The sequence below is a fragment of the Oncorhynchus clarkii genome, unplaced genomic scaffold, assembly GCF_045791955.1.
Source record: "Oncorhynchus clarkii lewisi isolate Uvic-CL-2024 unplaced genomic scaffold, UVic_Ocla_1.0 unplaced_contig_7030_pilon_pilon, whole genome shotgun sequence".
Classification (NCBI taxonomy): Eukaryota; Metazoa; Chordata; class Actinopteri; order Salmoniformes; family Salmonidae; genus Oncorhynchus; species Oncorhynchus clarkii.
This window is the reverse complement of record NW_027258292.1, coordinates 6473-25619: the sequence shown is the minus strand read 5'-3', so window position 1 is coordinate 25619 and position 19147 is coordinate 6473. Positions and strand designations below refer to the sequence as shown.

Here is a 19147-nt window from a genome sequence, read left to right as displayed (position 1 = left end):
ACACCTGATCCTACCGGTTAAACACCTGATCCTACCGGTTAAACACCTGATCCTACCGGTTAAACACCTGATCCTACAGGTTAAACACCTGATCCTACAGGTTAAACACCTGATCCTACCGGTTAAACACCTGATCTTACCGGTTAAACACCTGATCCTACAGGTTAAACACCTGATCCTACCGGTTAAACACCTGATCCCAGCGGATAAACACCTGATCCTAGCGGATAAACACCTGATCCTACAGGTTAAACACCTGATCCCACCGGTTAAACACCTGATCCTACCGGTTAAACACCTGATCCTACAGGTTAAACACCTGATCCTACAGGTTAAACATCTGATCCTACAGGTTAAACACCTGATCCTACCGGTTAAACACCTGATCCTACCGGTTAAACACCTGATCCTACAGGTTAAACACCTGATCCTACAGGTTAAACACCTGATCCTACCGGTTAAACACCTGATCCTACAGGTTAAACACCTGATCCTACCGGTTAAACACCTGATCCTACCGGTTAACACCTGATCCTACCGGTTAAACACCTGATCCTACAGGTTAAACACCTGATCCTACAGGTTTAACACCTGATCAAAACTGTCTTACCGTCAGCTGCGATGATAATTGTTGTGTTGTCATGGAGATCTGCCACTTCATCCTCTGTCCATCCAAACTCTGCATCAGCGTCTGAGAAACAAGAGATGAATGGATGAGAAAGAGGAGAGATCAGCAGAGAGACCATGGTTTAACATCACGTGTGTTTCTCTATGTGTGTGTGTGTGTAGCTTGCCCACCTGTGCAGAGATCATGTCTGAGCCAGTCCAGTAGACGTACTCGCACCTCCCCACCTGTTAAAGAGACAACACTATAATGATATATATATGAAACAGTCAGAGAGAGAGAGAGAGACAACACTATAATGATATATATATGAAACAGTCAGAGAGAGAGAGAGCTAGCCTGGTACTACATATTGTAATGAAACAGGGAGAGAGAGAGAGAGAGGGAGAGAGAGAGCTAGCCTGGTACTACATATTGTAATGAAACAGCCAGGGAGAGAGAGAGCTAGCCTGGTACTACATAATGTAATGAAACAGCCAGGGAGAGAGAGAGGGAGAGAGAGAGCTAGCCTGGTACAACATAATGTAATGAAACAGTCAGGGAGTTAGAGAGAGAGAGAGCTAGCCTGGTACTACATTTTGTAATGAAACAGCCAGGGAGAGAGAGAGCCTGGTACAACATATTGTAATGAATTGTTGCTTAGTTACACTCTGGTATGAATCGTTGCTTAGTTACACTCTGGTATGAATAGTTGCTTAGTTACACTCTGGTATGAATCGTTACTTAATTACACTCTGGTATGAATCGTTACTTAGTTACACTCTGGTATGAATCGTTACTTAGTTACACTCTGGTATGAATCGTTACTTCGTTACACTCTGGTATGAATCGTTGCTTCGTTACACTCTGGTATGAATCGTTGCTTCGTTACACTCTGGTATGAATCGTTGCTTCGTTATACTCTGGTATGAATCGTTGCTTCGTTACACTCTGGTATGAATCGTTGCTTCGTTACACTCTGGTATGAATCGTTGCTTCGTTACACTCTGGTATGAATCGTTGCTTCGTTACACTCTGGTATGAATCGTTGCTTCGTTACACTCTGGTATGAATCATTGCTTAGTTACACTCTGGTATGAATCGTTACTTAGTTACACTCTGGTATGAATCGTTGCTTAGTTACACTCTGGTATGAATCGTTGCTTAATTACACTCTGGTATAAATCGTTACTTAGTTACACTCTGGTATGAATCGTTGCTTAGTTACACTCTGGTATGAATCGTTGTTTAGTTACACTCTGGTATGAATCGTTGCTTAGTTACACTCTGGTATGAATCGTTGCTTAGTTACACTCTGGTATGAATCGTTGCTTAATTACACATTTGTCAGCTACAGCAACATCCTCTCTGCAACAACGTTCAAACCTACATCTGTTTTTCCATACAAAGATGAACAAAGTGTGCTGAATCACAACAGAACAGAACCCAGAACCCAGTCAGTGAACCAGTCACCAGTCTGTGAACAGAACCCAGTCAGTGAACCAGTCACCAGTCTGTGAACAGAACCCAGTCAGTGAACCAGTATGGTAGCAAGTACCAAGGCGGAAAAACCCTACAGTACATCTAACATCGGCTAAACCAGAGGTGTGGGGTTCAGATTTGTGACTGATAATGTCCAGGAGGACTAGCTAGCCCGAAATTTGAATATAAAGCAAATTTGATGACCTTAACTGATTTTCTCCTGTTGGCGCCCGGGGAATAGTGGGTTAAATGCCTTGCTCAGGGGCAGAACGGCAGATTTTTTACCTTGTCAGCTCGGGGATTCGATCCAGCAACCTTTCGGTTACTGGCCCAACGCTCTAACCACGAGGCTACCTGCCACCCCTGCCGGACCACAGTAGGCTGAATTCAGTAGGCCAGTTGATCAGACTGGTAAATCATCTCCTTGTTATCCCATACAGCATGTCAGACTGCTCATGGTCTGGTGTAGGCTGCAGCAACATTTCTGTTAAAGAGTTTCTGCTTGTATCTGGACTCGGGAGGGACGCGTTATCATGTTTGCTAAATAAATAGGCCTATTCTTTAATACAGAGTGCCTGGCCTGCGTGACCTGTGATTTCTGGGAATCTGGCCGGTCAAGAAACTCACAGCCTGCAGCACTCCCATGTGCCTGTAGCACTCCCATGTGCCTGCAGCACTCCCATGTGCCTGTAGCACTCCCATGTGCCTGCAGCGCTCCCATGTGCCTGTAGCACTCCCATGTGCCTGTGGCACTCCCATGTGCCTGTGGCACTCCCATGTGCCTGCGGCACTCCCATGTGCCTGCGGCACTCCCATGTGCCTGCGGCACTCCCATGTGCCTGCAGCACTCCCATGTGCCTGTAGCACTCCCATGTGCCTGTAGCACTCCCATGTGCCTGTAGCACTCCCATGTGCCTGTAGCACTCCCATGTGCCTGTAGCACTCCCATGTTCCTGCAGCACTCCCATGTGCCTGTAGCACTCCCACGTTCCTGTAGCACTCCCATGTGCCTGCAGCACTCCAATGTTGACAAATCATGAGGTAAATCAGTCTAAAAAAAAACATGACTTTCTACTTCATCTTTACGCTTTTCATAAATATTTGTTATTAAACTAAAATCAAAAGTGGTGAGGCGCTGGCCGAGCTGATTGAAAATGCCAGCTGGTCACACGTTTGCCGGCAACCCTGTGTGTGCAAAAAAACGTTGTTTAAGTAACGTTCTCTCGCTACACATTGTCTAACTGTTCAATGTTGGCTCACCTGCCGGTTCCATCAGGTGTCTGTTCAACGTCACGTTCTTCTGGCACATGCTCAGTAGGTCCTCCCCAACGTCTGCAACACAACGTTACACAGATATTGGGATGTTGACACAGCGTTTATGTAACTTTGAACTTAGAAACATTACACAGCGTCCAACATTCTAAAACACAACATTGGTAATAGAACAAACACAACCAATAAGAGACCTTCATTTAGGAACAGCTTGCTGCCAGCTCATCAATTCTTACAATGATTCTGACCTTGGATCAGTGAAGCATGGTGGCTACCATGTAGAATGGATTCTGTATCAGAGATGATTCTGACCTTGGATCAGTGAAGCATGGTGACTACCATGGAGAATGGTTTCTGTATCAGAGATGATTCTGACCTTGGATCAGTGAAGCATGGTGACTACCATAGAGAATGGTTTCTGTATCAGAGATGATTCTGACTTTGGATCAGTGAAGCATGGTGACTACCATGGAGAATGGTTTCTGTATCAGAGATGATTCTGACCTTGGATCAGTGAAGCATGGTGACTACCATGGAGAATGGTTTCTGTATCAGAGATGATTCTGACCTTGGATCAGTGAAGCATGGTGACTACCATGGAGAATGGTTTCTGTATCAGAGATGATTCTGACCTTGGATCAGTGAAGCATGGTGACTACCATGGAGAATGGTTTCTGTATCAGAGATGATTCTGACCTTGGATCAGTGAAGCATGGTGACTACCATGGAGAATGGTTTCTGTATCAGAGATGATTCTGACCTTGGATCAGTGAAGCATGGTGACTACCATGGAGAATGGTTTCTGTATCAGAGATGATTCTGACCTTGGATCAGTGAAGCATGGTGACTACCATGGAGAATGGTTTCTGTATCAGAGATGATTCTGACCTTGGATCGGTGAAGCATGGTGACTACCATGGAGAATGGTTTCTGTATCAGAGATGATTCTGACCTTGGATCAGTGAAGCATGGTGACTACCATGGAGAATGGTTTCTGTATCAGAGATGATTCTGACCTGGGATCAGTGAAGCATGGTGACTACCATGTAGAATGGATTCTGTATCAGAGATGATTCTGACCTTGGATCAGTGAAGCATGGTGACTACCATGGAGAATGGTTTCTGTATCAGAGATGATTCTGACCTTGGATCGGTGAAGCATGGTGACTACCATGGAGAATGGTTTCTGTATCAGAGATGATTCTGACCTTGGATCAGTGAAGCATGGTGACTACCATGGAGAATGGTTTCTGTATCAGAGATGATTCTGACCTGGGATCAGTGAAGCATGGTGACTACCATGTAGAATGGATTCTGTATCAGAGATGATTCTGACCTTGGATCAGTGAAGCATGGTGACTACCATGGAGAATGGTTTCTGTATCAGAGATGATTCTGACCTTGGATCAGTGAAGCATGGTGACTACCATGGAGAATGGTTTCTGTATCAGAGATGATTCTGACCTGGGATCAGTGAAGCATGGTGACTACCATGTAGAATGGATTCTGTATCAGAGATGATTCTGACCTTGGATCAGTGAAGCATGGTGACTACCATGGAGAATGGTTTCTGTATCAGAGATGATTCTGACCTTGGATCAGTGAAGCATGGTGACTACCATGGAGAATGGTTTCTGTATCAGAGATGATTCTGACCTTGGATCAGTGAAGCATGGTGACCATGGAGAATGGTTTCTGTATCAGAGATGATTCTGACCTTGGATCAGTGAAGCATGGTGACTACCATGGAGAATGGTTTCTGTATCAGAGATGATAGGCAGTAGTACTATTACTCACTCTGACTTGAGAAGTAAATTGAATTTTCATTCTCTGAATACATTCAGAAGAACAGTCTATTTAATATGATGCTTCCTGGTCTACGCAGACAGACAGACAGACAGGCAGGCAGGCAGGCAGGCAGAAAGACAGGCAGACAGACAGGCAGGCAGGCAGGCAGGCAGAAAGGCAGGCAGGCAGACAGGCAGAAAGGCAGGCAGGCAGACAGGCAGAAAGGCAGGCAGAAAGGCAGGCAGAAAGACAGGCAGAGTATCTTGGAATGATCCTGCCCTTTGAAATGTTCTTTCCCTCTCCAGAAGAGCACTTTAATACAAGTGCAATAATTATCATTTAAGTATAACATTTAAGTATAACATTTAAGTACCTTACTGTGATGGGTTTCAATGACAACAAAAAAACGAGACAAAAATTGCTTCTTAGAAAACTGCAATTTCTCAAGCAATAATTTTGCTAGGACTGTCTGAGTGGTCTGAGTTGGTAGGGGAGAACTAGCTGGTATTGGGAGAGAGGTGTTGAACACTTGGACTGTCAGAGGGGTCTGAGTTGGGAGGAGAGAACTAGATGTTATTGGGAGAGAGGTGTTGAACACTAGGACTGTCAGAGTGGTCTGAGTTGGGAAGGGAGAACTAGCTGTTATTGGGAGAGAGGTGTTGAACACTAGGACTGTCAGAGGGGTCTGAGTTGGGAGGAGAGAACTAGATGTTATTGGGAGAGAGGTGTTGAACACTAGGACTGTCAGAGTGGTCTGAGTTGGGAAGGGAGAACTAGCTGTTATTGGGAGAGAGGTGTTGAACACTAGGACTGTCTGAGGGGTCTGAGTTGGGAGGGGAGAACTAGCTGTTATTGGGAGAGAGGTGTTGAACACTAGGACTGTCAGAGGGGTCTGAGTTGGGAGGGGAGAACTAGCTGTTATTGGGAGAGAGGTGTTGAACACTAGGACTGTCTGAGGGGTCTGAGTTGGGAAGGGAGAACTAACTGTTATTGGGAGAGAGGTGTTGAACACAAGGACTGTCTGAGGGGTCTGAGTTTGGAGGGGAGAACTAGATGTTAAAGAACACTAGGACTGTCTGAGGGGTCTGAGTTGGGAGGGGAGAACTAGATGTTAAAGAACACTAGGACTGTCTGAGGGGTCTGAGTTGGGAGGGGAGAACTAGATGTTAAAGAACACTAGGACTGTCTGAGGGGTCTGAGTTGGGAAGGGAGAACTAGATGTTATTGGGAGAGAGGTTTGGAACACTTTTTCCATATTGGTCTAGTAACTAATAGGTGATGACACCAGGCAGGCCAAAACTCCACCCCACCAAAACAGGCTGAGATTTCAGGCGGTCTTTTCATACTAAAAGGACATGATTATGATTTTCCCAATTACACAGTATTATTCCAACCTCATAGTGTGGTAATATACAGCGTCATCGGAAAGTATTCAGACCCCTGGACCGTTTACACATTTTGTTACGTTACAGCTTTATTGTAAAATGTATTAAATCATCAATCAATCTCCACACAGTACCCCATAATGACATCACAATACTCCATAATGACATCACAATACCCCATAATGACATCACAATACTCCATAATGACATCACAATACCCCATAATGACATCACAATACCCCATAATGACATCACAATACCCCATAATGACATCACAATACACCATAATGACATCACAATACCCCATAATGACATCACAATACCCCATAATGACATCACAATACCCCATAATGACATCACAATACACCATAATGACATCACAATACCCCATAATGACATCACAATACACCATAATGACATCACAATACCCCATAATGACAGCTTATTGATTTATTTTTGCTCATTTATAAAAAACCGAAATATCCTATTTACATAAGTATTCAGACCTTTTACTCAGTAACTTGTTGAAGCACCTTTGACAGCGATTACAGCCTCAAGTCTTCTTGGGTATGACGCTACAAGCTTGGCACACCTGTATTTGGGGAGTTTTCCCCATTCTTCTCTGCAGATCCTCTCAAGCTCTGTCAGGTTGGATGGGGAGCGTCGCTGCACAGCTATTGTCAGGTCTCTCCAGAGATGTTCGATCGGGTTCAAGTCCGGGCTCTAGCTGGGCCACTCAAGAACATTCAGAGACTTGTCCCGAAGCCACTCCTGCATTGTCTTGGCTTTGTGCTTAGGGTCGTTGTCCTGTTGGAAGATGAACCTTCGTCCCAGTATGAGGTCCAGCGCTCTGGAGCAGGTTTTCATCAAGGAACTTTCAGTACTTTGCTCCGTTCATCTTTGTCTCGATCCTAACGAGTCTACCAGTTCCTGCCGCTGAAAAACTTCCCCACAGCATGATGCTGCCACCGCCATGCTTCACCGTAGGGATGGTACCAGGTTTCCTCCAGAGTTGACGCTTGACATTCAGGCCAAAGAGTTCAATCTTGGTTCCATCAGACCAGATCAAATCTCCACAGAGGATTTCTGGAGCTCCGTCAGAGTGACCATCGGGTTCTAGGTCACCTCCCTGGACCAAGGCCCTTCTCTCCTGATTGACCAGGTTGGCTGGGTGGCCAGCTCTAGGAAGAGTCTTGGTGGTTCCAAATGTCTTCCATTTAAGAATGATGGAGGCCACTGTGTTCTTGGGGACCTTTAATGCTGCAGAAATGTTTTGGTACCCTTCCCCAGATCTGTGCCTCGACACAATCCTGTCTTGGAGCTCCGCTGTCAATTCCTTCAACCTCATGACTTGGTTTTTGCTCTGACATGCACTGTCAACTGTGGGAACTTAAATAGACTGGTGTGTACCTTTCCAAATCATGTCCAATCAAATGAATTTACAACAGGTGGACTCCAATCAAGTTGTAGAAACATCGCAAGGATGATCAACGAAAACAGGATGCACCTGAGATCAATTTCGAGTCTCAAAGCAAAGGGTCTGAATACTTATGTAAATAAGGTGTTTCTGTTTTTTTATTTTATAAATGAGCAAACATTTCTAAAAACCTGTTTTCGCTTTGTCATCAGGAGGTATTGTATGTAGACTGCTGAGGATAAAAATAAAAAATTAAATCCATTTTAGAAAAAGGCTGTAAAACATGGAAAAAGTCGATGGGGTATGAATACTTTCCAAAGGCACCGTGTATAAAACCCAGGAAAAGCACATTGTGGACTGCACTGGGCCTTTACAGAAGAAACACAGACCTGCACTCAGTTCATTAAGCTGAAAAGAACTGATGTGATATTCGCTAGAGCAGTATGCTTTTTCTCTTTCAACACATGACTCTCACGCACCTGCAACAAGCCCAAATCAGATGGGAGAGTGCTTTTCCTCACACTGAATGTCTTGATTGCACTATATAATAGTGACAGAGGTAGAATAGAGGGGTTTGAAACTGCCAAGGTCGTGGAGACCAGTGCTGCCTCCTCTCAACTCAGTTGTAACTGTGAAATCACTATCCTGGTCACCATTATCTACAGATGTGGGTTTAGAGGCATGTTAAATCACTATCCCTGGTCACCATTATCTACAGATGTGGGTTTAGAGGCATGTTAAATCACTATCCCTGGTCACCATTATCTACTGATGTGGGTTTAGAGGCATGTGAAATCATTATCCTGGTCACCATTATCTACAGATGTGGGTTTAGAGGCATGTTAAATCACTATCCCTGGTCACCATTATCTACTGATGTGGGTTTAGAGGCATGTGAAATCATTATCCTGGTCACCATTATCTACAGATGTGGGTTTAGAGGCATGTTAAATCACTATCCCTGGTCACCATTATCTACTGATGTGGGTTTAGAGGCATGTGAAATCATTATCCTGGTCACCATTATCTACAGATGTGGGTTTAGAGGCATGTTAAATCACTATCCCTGGTCACCATTATCTACAGATGTGGGTTTAGAGGCATGTTAAATCACTATCCTGGTCACCATTATCTACAGATGTGGGTTTAGAGGCATGTTAAATCACTATCCTGGTCACCATTATCTACAGATGTGGGTTTAGAGGCATGTTAAATCACTATCCTGGTCACCATTATCTACAGATGTGGGTTTAGAGGCATGTGAAATCATTATCCTGGTCACCATTATCTACAGATCTATGTCTTATTTAATTCAACCGAGTAGACTAGTACAGTACCAGGCAACAGTTTGGACACACCTACTCATTCAAGGGTTTTTCTTTCTTTTTAACATTTTCTACCTGATAAAATAATAGTGACGACATCAAAACTATGAAATAACACATATGGAATCATGTAGTAAGCAAAAAATAAAAAAATAAATGTTAAACTAATCTAAATATATGTTAATATTATTCAAAGTAGTCACCCTTTGCCTTGATGACAGCTTTGAACACTCTTGGCATTCTCTCCACCAGCTTCATGAGGTTGTCCCATTGAATGCATTCTAATGAACAGATGTGCCTTGTTAGAAGTTAATTTGTGGAATTTCTTTCCTTCTTAATGCGTTTGAGCCAGTCAGTTGTGTTGGTGGGGGGGGGGGGGGTATACAGAAGGTTGTCTTATTTGTGGTATTTCAACAAAAAAAAACTTAAAAACCCGTTTTCACTTTGTCATTATGGGGGTATTGTGATGTCATTTTGGGGTATTGTGATGTCATTATGGGGGTATTGTGATGTCATTATGGGGTATTGTGTGTAGATTGATGAGGGGGGAAAAGTAACTCAATTTAATCAGTTTTAGAATTTGGCTGTAACGTAACAGAATGTGGAAAAAGTCAAGGGGTCGGAACACTTTCCGAAGGCACTGTAGATGTTCTGTCTCTGTCCACAACAATTTAACATTGTTTTCTCTTTCAGAAACGGTCACAGTCCTTGGTTTCAAATACAGCATAAATTACTGATAAAAAAAAAATCATTCTTCCAAACATAGTAAATAGACCGGTAGCTTATGTAAAAGTATAGTATATGCTACAGTATTGCTTTGCAACAGGAGCACAACATCACAGCCTAATGAATCTCAGAGCCCAGACCATAGCAGATAGAAATACAATAATATAGGGCCTCATTGTCCAGGCGGAGTTACCTATATCGCAGATAGAAATACAATAACATAGGGCCTCATTGTCCAGGCGGAGTTACCTATATCGCAGATAGAAATACAATAACATAGGGCCTCATTGTCCAGGCGGAGTTACCTATATCGCAGATAGAAATACAATAACATAGGGCCTCATTGTCCAGGCGGAGTTACCTATATCGCAGATAGAAATACAATAACATAGGGCCTCATTGTCCAGGCGGAGTTACCTATATCGCAGATAGAAATACAATAACATAGGGCCTCATTGTCCAGGCGGAGTTACCTATATCGCAGATAGAAATACAATAACATAGGGCCTCATTGTCTAGGCGGAGTTACCTATATAGCAGATAGAAATACAATAATATAGGGCCTCATTGTCCAGGCGGAGTTACCTATATAGCAGATAGAAATACAATAACATAGGGCCTCATTGTCCAGGCGGAGTTACCTATATAGCAGATAGAAATACAATAATATAGGGCCTCATTGTCCAGGCGGAGTTACCTATATAGCAGATAGAAATACAATAACATAGGGCCTCATTGTCCAGGCGGAGTTACCTATATAGCAGATAGAAATACAATAATATAGGGCCTCATTGTCCAGGCGGAGTTACCTATATAGCAGATAGAAATACAATAATATAGGGCCTCATTGTCCAAGGCGGAGTTACCTATATAGCAGATAGTTACCTATTCTTCTCAGAAACGCAGTTATTTAATGTGGCGTTTACACAGCAAAATGTATTCATGAGGCCCCCAGAGGGGCGAAGACCCCTGGTTTACCTGACGGTACCTTACCTGTGCAGTACACTGTTTTGGCCACCGTTGCCATGACTACGCTGGTCAGCCCAGTCCCTGCCCCCAACTCCAAGACGGTGGCTCCTCTGAATGTAGTTGGCTGAGACAGGATTAAATCAGCCAATAGGAAGGCGCCACGCCAGACCTAGTAAAAGAGCCACACAGCACCTTCAGAAACTATTCACACACCTTGACTTTATCCACATTGTGTTGTGTTACAGCCTGAATTTAAAATGGATTACATGGAGATTGTGTTGGTCACTGGCCTGACACACAATACCCCATAATGTCAAAGTGGAATTAAGTTTTTCAATTTTTTTTAATAAACAAAAAATTATAATATGAAAAGCTGAAATGTCTTGAGTCAATAAGTATTCAACCCCGTTGTTATGGAAACGGCTAAATAAGTTCAGGAGTAAAAAATGTGCTTAACAAGTCACATAATGAGTTGCGTGGACTCACTGTGTGTAATAATAGTGGTTAACATGATTTCTGACCACCTCATTTCTGTACCCCACATATACAATTATCTGTAAAGTCGAGAAGTGAATTACAAGCACAGAATCAACTATTAAAGACCAGGGAGGTTCTCCAATGCCTCGTTAAGAAGAGCTCCTATTGGTAGACATTGAATATCCCTTTGAGCATGGTGAAGTTATTAATTACACTTTGGATGGTGCAACAATACACCCAATCACTTCAAAGATACAGGCGTCCTTCCTAACTCAGTTGCCGGAGAGGAAGGAAACCACTCAGTGATTTCACCATGAGAACAAAGGTGACTTTAAAACAGTTACAGAGTTTAATGGCTGTGACAGGAGAAAACTGAGGATGGATCAACTACATTTATTTTTTTTATTTTACCCCTTTTTCTCCCCAATTTCGTGGTGTCCAATTGTTGTAGTAGCTACTAGCTTGTCTCATCGCTACAACTCCCGTACGGGCTCGGGAGAGACGAAGGCTGAATGTCATGCGTCCTCCGATACACAACCCAACCAGCCGTACTGCTTCTTAACACAGCGCGCATCCAACCCGGAAGCCAGCCGCACCAATGTGTCGGAGGCTACACCGTGCACCTGGCAACCTTGGTTAGCGCGCACTGCGCCCGGCCCGCCACAGGAGTCGCTGGTGCGCGATGAGACAAGGAGATCCCTACCGACCAATCCCTTCCTAACCCGGACGACGCTAGGCCAATTGTGCGTCGCCCCACGGACCTTCCGGTCGCGGCCGGTTACGACAGAGCCTGGGCGCGAACCCAGGGACTCTGATGTGGATCAACAACATTGTAGTTACTCCACAATACTAAACTAAATGACAGAGTGAAAAGAAGGAAGCCTGTACAAAATAAAAACTGACCACTCTCCATATTTTCAAGCATAGTGGTGGAAGCATCATGTTATGGGTATGCTTGTAAGAATTAAGGGCCGGGGAGTTTTTCAGGATAAAAAAAGAAACTAAATGAGCTAAGCACAGGCAAAATCCTAGAGGAAAACCTGGTTCAGTCTGCTTTCCAACAGACACTGGGAGATTAATTCATCTTTCAGCAGGACAATAACCTAAAACACAAGGCCAAATATACACTGGAGTTGTTTACCAAGAAGACAGTGAGGATAACCTGGGAGATGAATTCACCTTTCAGCAGGACAACAACCTAAAACACAGGGCCAAATATACACTGGAGTTGTTTATGTTCCTGAGTGGCCGAGTTACAGTTATGACCTAAATCTACCTGTAAATCTATGGCAAGACCTACAAATGGTCGTCTAGCAATGATCAACAACCAATTTGACAGTTTGAAGATTTAAAAAAAAGAATATTTAGGAAATGTGGAACATCTATGTGTGAAAACTTTTGTAAATTAGTTATTTCTCTACATCTTTTTCAATAAATTTGCAAAAATGTCAAAAAACATGTTTTCTCTTTGTCATTATGGAGTATTGTGTCTTGATGGGTGAGAAAATCAATCAATTTTGAATACAAGCTGTCACCCAACAACATGTGGAATAAGTCAAGGGGAGAGAGAGAAAGGCAAAGAGAGAGAGAGAGAGAGAGAAAGAGAGAGAGAGAAAGAGAGAGAGAGAGAGAGAGAGAGAAAGAGAGAGAGCGACACTCACCTGTTTGCCAACATCTTCTAAAGGCGTGGCCATAGTGTGTTCTGTTAAAGACATGTTGGATTTAAACAGTTATAACACAAATAAACACAGTTATAACACATATAAACAGTTAAAACACAGTTATAAAACACAGTTATAACACTCATACACAGTTATAACACATAAACAGTTATAACACAGTTATAACACATATAAACAGTTATAACACACAAACAGTCATAACACACACAAACACAGTTATAACACACACAAACACAGTTATAACACACACTTCTGCCTCTCAGACCTGTCTTCACTCAGCTCTTCAGGAATTACATTGGACTAAAAACAAAATAAGTGACCAGGGTCAGTCAGCGGTAGAAACCAGTCCTGTTCTCTTCTCACCTATCCTGATGACGTCTCTAGGACACTCCTCCTCCTCATCCTCCTCCTCTTCATCTCTTCTTGCCTGGCTGAGGATGATGGGGTAGACCATGTCTCTGTCCCTCTCAGGGAGTCTTTGTCTGGGCCTGGATAACATGTACAATATTTAGTCATGTCTCTATCTCAGACTCTGACAGGTATAACATGTACAATAGTTAGTTAGTCATGTCTCTATCTCAGACTGTCTAGACAGGTATAACATCTACAATAGTTAGTTAGTCATGTCTCTATCTCAGACTGTCTAGACAGGTATAACATCTACAATAGTTAGTCATGTCTCTATCTCAGACTCTGACAGGTATAACATGTACAATAGTTAGTTAGTCATGTCTCTATCTCAGACTGTCTAGACAGGTAGAACATCTACAATAGTTAGTTAGTCATGTCTCTATCTCAGACTGACAGGTATAACATCTACAATAGTTAGTTAGTCATGTCTCTATCTCAGACTGTCTAGACAGGTATAACATGTACAATAGTTAGTCATGTCTCTATCTCAAACTGACAGGTATAACATGTACAATAGTTAGTCATGTCTCTATCTCAGACTGTCTAGACAGGTATAACATCTACAATAGTTAGTTAGTCATGTCTCTATCTCAGACTGTCTAGACAGGTATAACATGTACAAAAGTTAGTCATGTCTCTATCTCAGACTGTCTAGACAGGTAGAACATCTACAATAGTTAGTTAGTCATGTCTCTATCTCAGACTGACAGGTATAACATGTACAATAGTTAGTCATGTCTATCTCAGACTGACAGGTATAACATGTACAATAGTTAGTTAGTCATGTCTCTATCTCAGACTCTGACAGGTATAACATGTACAATAGTTAGTCATGTCTCTATCTCAGACTGTCTAGACAGGTATAACATCTACAATAGTTAGTTAGTCATGTCTCTATCTCAGACTGACAGGTATAACATCTAAAATAGTTAGTTAGTCATGTCTCTATCTCAGACTGTCTAGACAGGTATAACATGTACAATAGGTAGTCATGTCTCTATCTCAGACTCTGACAGGTATAACATCTACAATAGTTAGTTAGTCATGTCTCTATCTCAGACTCTGACAGGTATAACATCTACAATAGTTAGTTAGTCATGTCTCTATCTCAGACTCTGACAGGTAGAACATGTACAATAGTTAGTCATGTCTCTATCTCAGACTGACAGGTATAACATCTACAATAGTTAGTTAGTCATGTCTCTATCTCAGACTCTGACAGGTATAACATGTACAATAGTTAGTCATGTCTCTATCTCAGACTCTGACAGGTATAACATGTACAATAGTTAGTTAGTCATGTCTCTATCTCAGACTGTCTAGACAGGTATAACATGTACAATAGGTAGTCATGTCTCTATCTCAGACTGACAGGTATAACATCTACAATAGTTAGTTAGTCATGTCTCTATCTCAGACTGTCTAGACAAGTATAACATGTACAATAGTTAGTTAGTCATGTCTCTATCTCAGACTGACAGGTATAACATCTACAATAGTTAGTTAGTCATGTCTCTATCTCAGACTGTCTAGACAAGTATAACATGTACAATAGTTAGTTAGTCATGTCTCTATCTCAGACTGTCTAGACAGGTATAACATCTACAATAGTTAGTTAGTCATGCCTCTATCTCAGACTGTCTAGACAGGTATAACATCTACAACAGTTAGTCATGTCTCTATCTCAGACTGACAGGTATAACATGTACAATAGTTAGTCATGTCTCTATCTCAGACTGTCTAGACAGGTATAACATCTACAACAGTTAGTCATGTCTCTATCTCAGACTGTCTAGACAGGTATAACATCTACAATAGTTAGTTAGTCATGTCTCTATCTCAGACTGACAGGTATAACATGTACAAAAGTTAGTCATGTCTCTATCTCAGACTCTGACAGGTATAACATGTACAATAGTTAGTCATGTCTATCTCAGACTGACAGGTATAACATGTACAATAGTTAGTCATGTCTCTATCTCAGACTGTCTAGACAGGTATAACATCTACAACAGTTAGTCATGTCTCTATCTCAGACTGTCTAGACAGGTATAACATCTACAATAGTTAGTTAGTCATGTCTCTATCTCAGACTGTCTAGACAGGTATAACATGTACAATAGTTAGTTAGTCATGTCTCTATCTCAGACTGACAGGTATAACATGTACAATAGTTAGTCATGTCTCTATCTCAGACTGACAGGTATAACATCTACAATAGTTAGTTAGTCATGTCTCTATCTCAGACTGACAGGTAGAACATGTACAATAGTTAGTCATGTCTCTATCTCAGACTGACAGGTATAACATGTACAATAGTTAGTCATGTCTCTATCTCAGACCCTGACAGGTATAACATCTACAATAGTTAGTCTGGAACAGGGATGGGAAACTTTGATGGGGAAATGGGCCATAAAAAAAGTGTCGGAGAGAAGATTTAGCTATGTTTATTTTATTACTACTTTGCTGCAATTCTACACATTCTGCTACAGGGTAGAGAGAAATGTTTGCTGTTTTTAATATGATACCTGAGTGAGATTGACGAACAAAATCAATGCGGGCTCCTCGGTCGGCAATTCGACCATGATATACTACAAGTTTACATAGCTGGCCGCTAGACTAACTTACCAATATAAAAAAAAAGTACTAAATAATGCTGAGAGAGATAATTGAGTGACTGTCGGTGGCTGTCATAAGAAGAGAAACCCTGCCGATGCACAACCACATTTCTAAATAATGTTGAGAGAGATAATTGAGTGACTGTCGGTGGCTGTCATAAGAAGAGAAACCCTGCCGATGCACAACCACATTTCTAAATAATGTTGAGAGAGATAATTGAGTGACTGTCGGTGGCTGTCATAAGAAGAGAAACCCTGCCGATGCACAACCACATTTCTAAATAATGTTGAGAGAGATAATTGAGTGACTGTCGGTGACTGTCATAAGAAGAGAAACACCGCTGATGCACAACCACATTTCTAAATAATGCTGAGAGAGATAATTGAGTGACTGTCATAAGAAGAGAAACACTGCTGATGCACAACCACATTTCTAAATAATGCTGAGAGAGATAATTGAGTGACTGTCATAAGAAGAGAAACACTGCTGATGCACAACCACATTTCTAAATAATGCTGAGAGAGATAATTGAGTGACTGTCATAAGAAGAGAAACACTGCTGATGTACAACCACATTTCTATACTGGACCTTGGTGTATTCTACCATTCTATTGACCCACTGGCCGTAAAACATCTACAGGACAACAATCAAATGAAGGCTATAAAACACAAAGGGAAGGTTTGACTGTAATAACTGTGGTGATGTGGAGGTGGGATGTAACTGACCTGCGTGGTACCTCTAAATCTCCATCTTCATCCAGGGGTGGTTCTACCCCTCCGTCCTCATCCCTGTCAGCCCCTCTGTCCTCATCCCTGTCCACTCCTCCGTCAGCCCCTCGGTCCTCATCCCTGTCCACTCCTCCGTCAGCCCCTCGGTCCTCATCCCTGTCCACTCCTCCGTCCTCATCCCTGTCCACTCCTCTGTCAGCCCCAGTCTCACTCCCTCTAGCATCTCCCCTTCCACTCTCCTCCTGGGTGTCGCGGTCTAACTCTTCCCCTCCGCAGGGGGAACCGAGGTCACAGGTGCGCTGCTTCGTTCCGTCCCACAGGATTCTGAACCGGGAGATGAAGACTAGACACACAGGCTGCGTTTAGACAGGCACCCCAATTCTGATCTTGTTTTCACTCATTGGTATTTTGACCAATCAGATCAGCTCTGAAACAGATCTGACGTGAAAAGATCTGATGTGATTGGTAAAAAGACCAATTATTGGGGGGAAAAAAAATACCAGAATTGTGCTGCCTGTGTAAACACAGCAATAGAGGGTTGGGACAGTTCAGTTGACATTCAGGAAAGACCTACATTGAAACTAAATTAAAACATTTTCATAATTTAATTTTGTGTCATTTTACACACACACACACACACACACACACACACACACACACACAGACACACACACACACACACACCCCTCCAGTACCTGGTTGTCCTACGCGGTTGAGGCGTGCCATGAGGTGGCGAGAGTTGGGCAGCAACAGGTGAACGTCAGACAGCACTGTGTCATAATGGAAGGTGATCTGGTCCATGGCTCACCCTGCATGTCATCTACCTGCCTGCAGCACACCTGGGGAACACACACACACGTCACACACACACGTTGCAAGCACAAACTGACACACAGGTGCATATATACATTTGTCGCAAGCACACAGGTCACACACACACTTTTAAGAGCTTAAACTACCAAATGGGCTGTATTTCAGGTGAAATAAAGCATGTCTCTGTTATCTGTTAGACAGGTGAAATACAGCCTGTCCAGGAACTCAGAACTAAAAGACAAGGCCAACAGCTAAATGGATTCCCCAACCCTCAGCCAGAGGCAATCTGCGGCTCAGCAAAGTGCCCTCTCCAGCATCACAGTGAACTGTTGTAGCAGCAAGCCGCCTCATAGCTGGAAAAGCACCAATTGACGTCGCCATAGCTACCGACCAAGGAGAGTGTGTTGACGACCCTGTATTCATTATGTCAACAAGAGACATCATACATGGTTCTTAAACACAATCTTCTTAGTCGGTGTGGCTAACATGTATGTTGTTATGCCCTGCAGTTAGCAGCCAACGTTACTTATAACTGTTAGCGGTCACTCACCTTTCCAGTGGTAGTTAGCTAACTTTTCTAGCCAGAAGCTGTCAATGAAAATGCTGCAAAGACGTGTGTCTGGTAAACATGTATTCATTTGGTTAGCCAAATAAACTAGCCTTCTCCACGGTGGGAACTTCTGACAAACGTAACTGAATGGGTGGGAGGGAACCTGCTAGAAACAGCTATCATGAGCTAGCTTGATGCTAGCTACTCTGATAATGAATGACTTGGCAATGTCCAGGGGCAGACTAACTAACTAACAACGACGCTAGCTAACGAGGGACATTTAACGGGCACATTTAAATGAAAGACTTCCAACACATGACATTCAATACAGTCTAATAAGATGAACACGCATTTAATTCACTCTGAGCTTACAACGACGCGCAGATTGTCTCAAATATCAGCTTCCAAGTCGTACAGAAATAACACTAGGTGTACAGAATACAGGCGGTGCCACATTATTATTTCACCCACCAACAAAGGAAACAAAAGCCATTCAAAACGTTCCGTGTGCTACGCATTTAGAAATAACTCAATATGTAAACCACAACACTGCTCCGAAAGGATTTAAATGGCATTTGGATTAGAATTCTAATTTAAACATAGTTTGAATTTCACTTAGATTGTGATGAAATATCTACATGTGTGTGTTGTAGACACTTTTCCTCACTCAAATAATAAACATTTTAAAACTCTGATTAAATTAACATAATGTGTTCAACACTTTGAAACGTTAAACTGTCCCTACTGTGAAGCATGGTGGTGGCAGCATCATGCTGCGGGGATGTTTTTCAGGGGCAGGGACTGGGAGACTAGTCAGGATCCCTACTGTGAAGCATGGTGGTGGCAGCATCATGCTGCGGGGATGTTTTTCAGGGGCAGGGACTGGGGGACTAGTCAG

The 19147-nt window shown here is 42.7% G+C and overlaps 1 protein-coding gene across 2 annotated transcripts in view; it reads right to left on the bottom strand.

Annotated features, from left to right (window-relative positions):
* Positions 1 to 18697, bottom strand: part of LOC139396489 (methyltransferase-like protein 22) — a 36848-nt gene extending 18151 nt beyond the window's left edge. The window contains exons 1-9 of one of the 2 annotated variants that reach the window (XR_011630757.1): positions 18250 to 18682; positions 17582 to 17725; positions 16884 to 17229; positions 13491 to 13615; positions 13107 to 13147; positions 10993 to 11137; positions 3347 to 3418; positions 799 to 852; positions 611 to 691 (exon numbers count right to left, since the gene is read on the bottom strand). Coding sequence is in view for 1 of the 2 variants with exons in the window: in XM_071143511.1 (XP_070999612.1) it covers positions 611 to 691; positions 799 to 852; positions 3347 to 3418; positions 10993 to 11137; positions 13107 to 13147; positions 13491 to 13615; positions 16884 to 17229; positions 17582 to 17687 (970 nt within the window). In the remaining variant the exon portion in view is untranslated. Of the gene's footprint in view, positions 1 to 610; positions 692 to 798; positions 853 to 3346; positions 3419 to 10992; positions 11138 to 13106; positions 13148 to 13490; positions 13616 to 16883; positions 17230 to 17581; positions 17726 to 18249 lie in introns of both variants that reach the window. The other variant, XM_071143511.1, reaches the window with a different exon arrangement.
* Between the last annotated feature and the right edge of the window lie 450 nt (positions 18698 to 19147).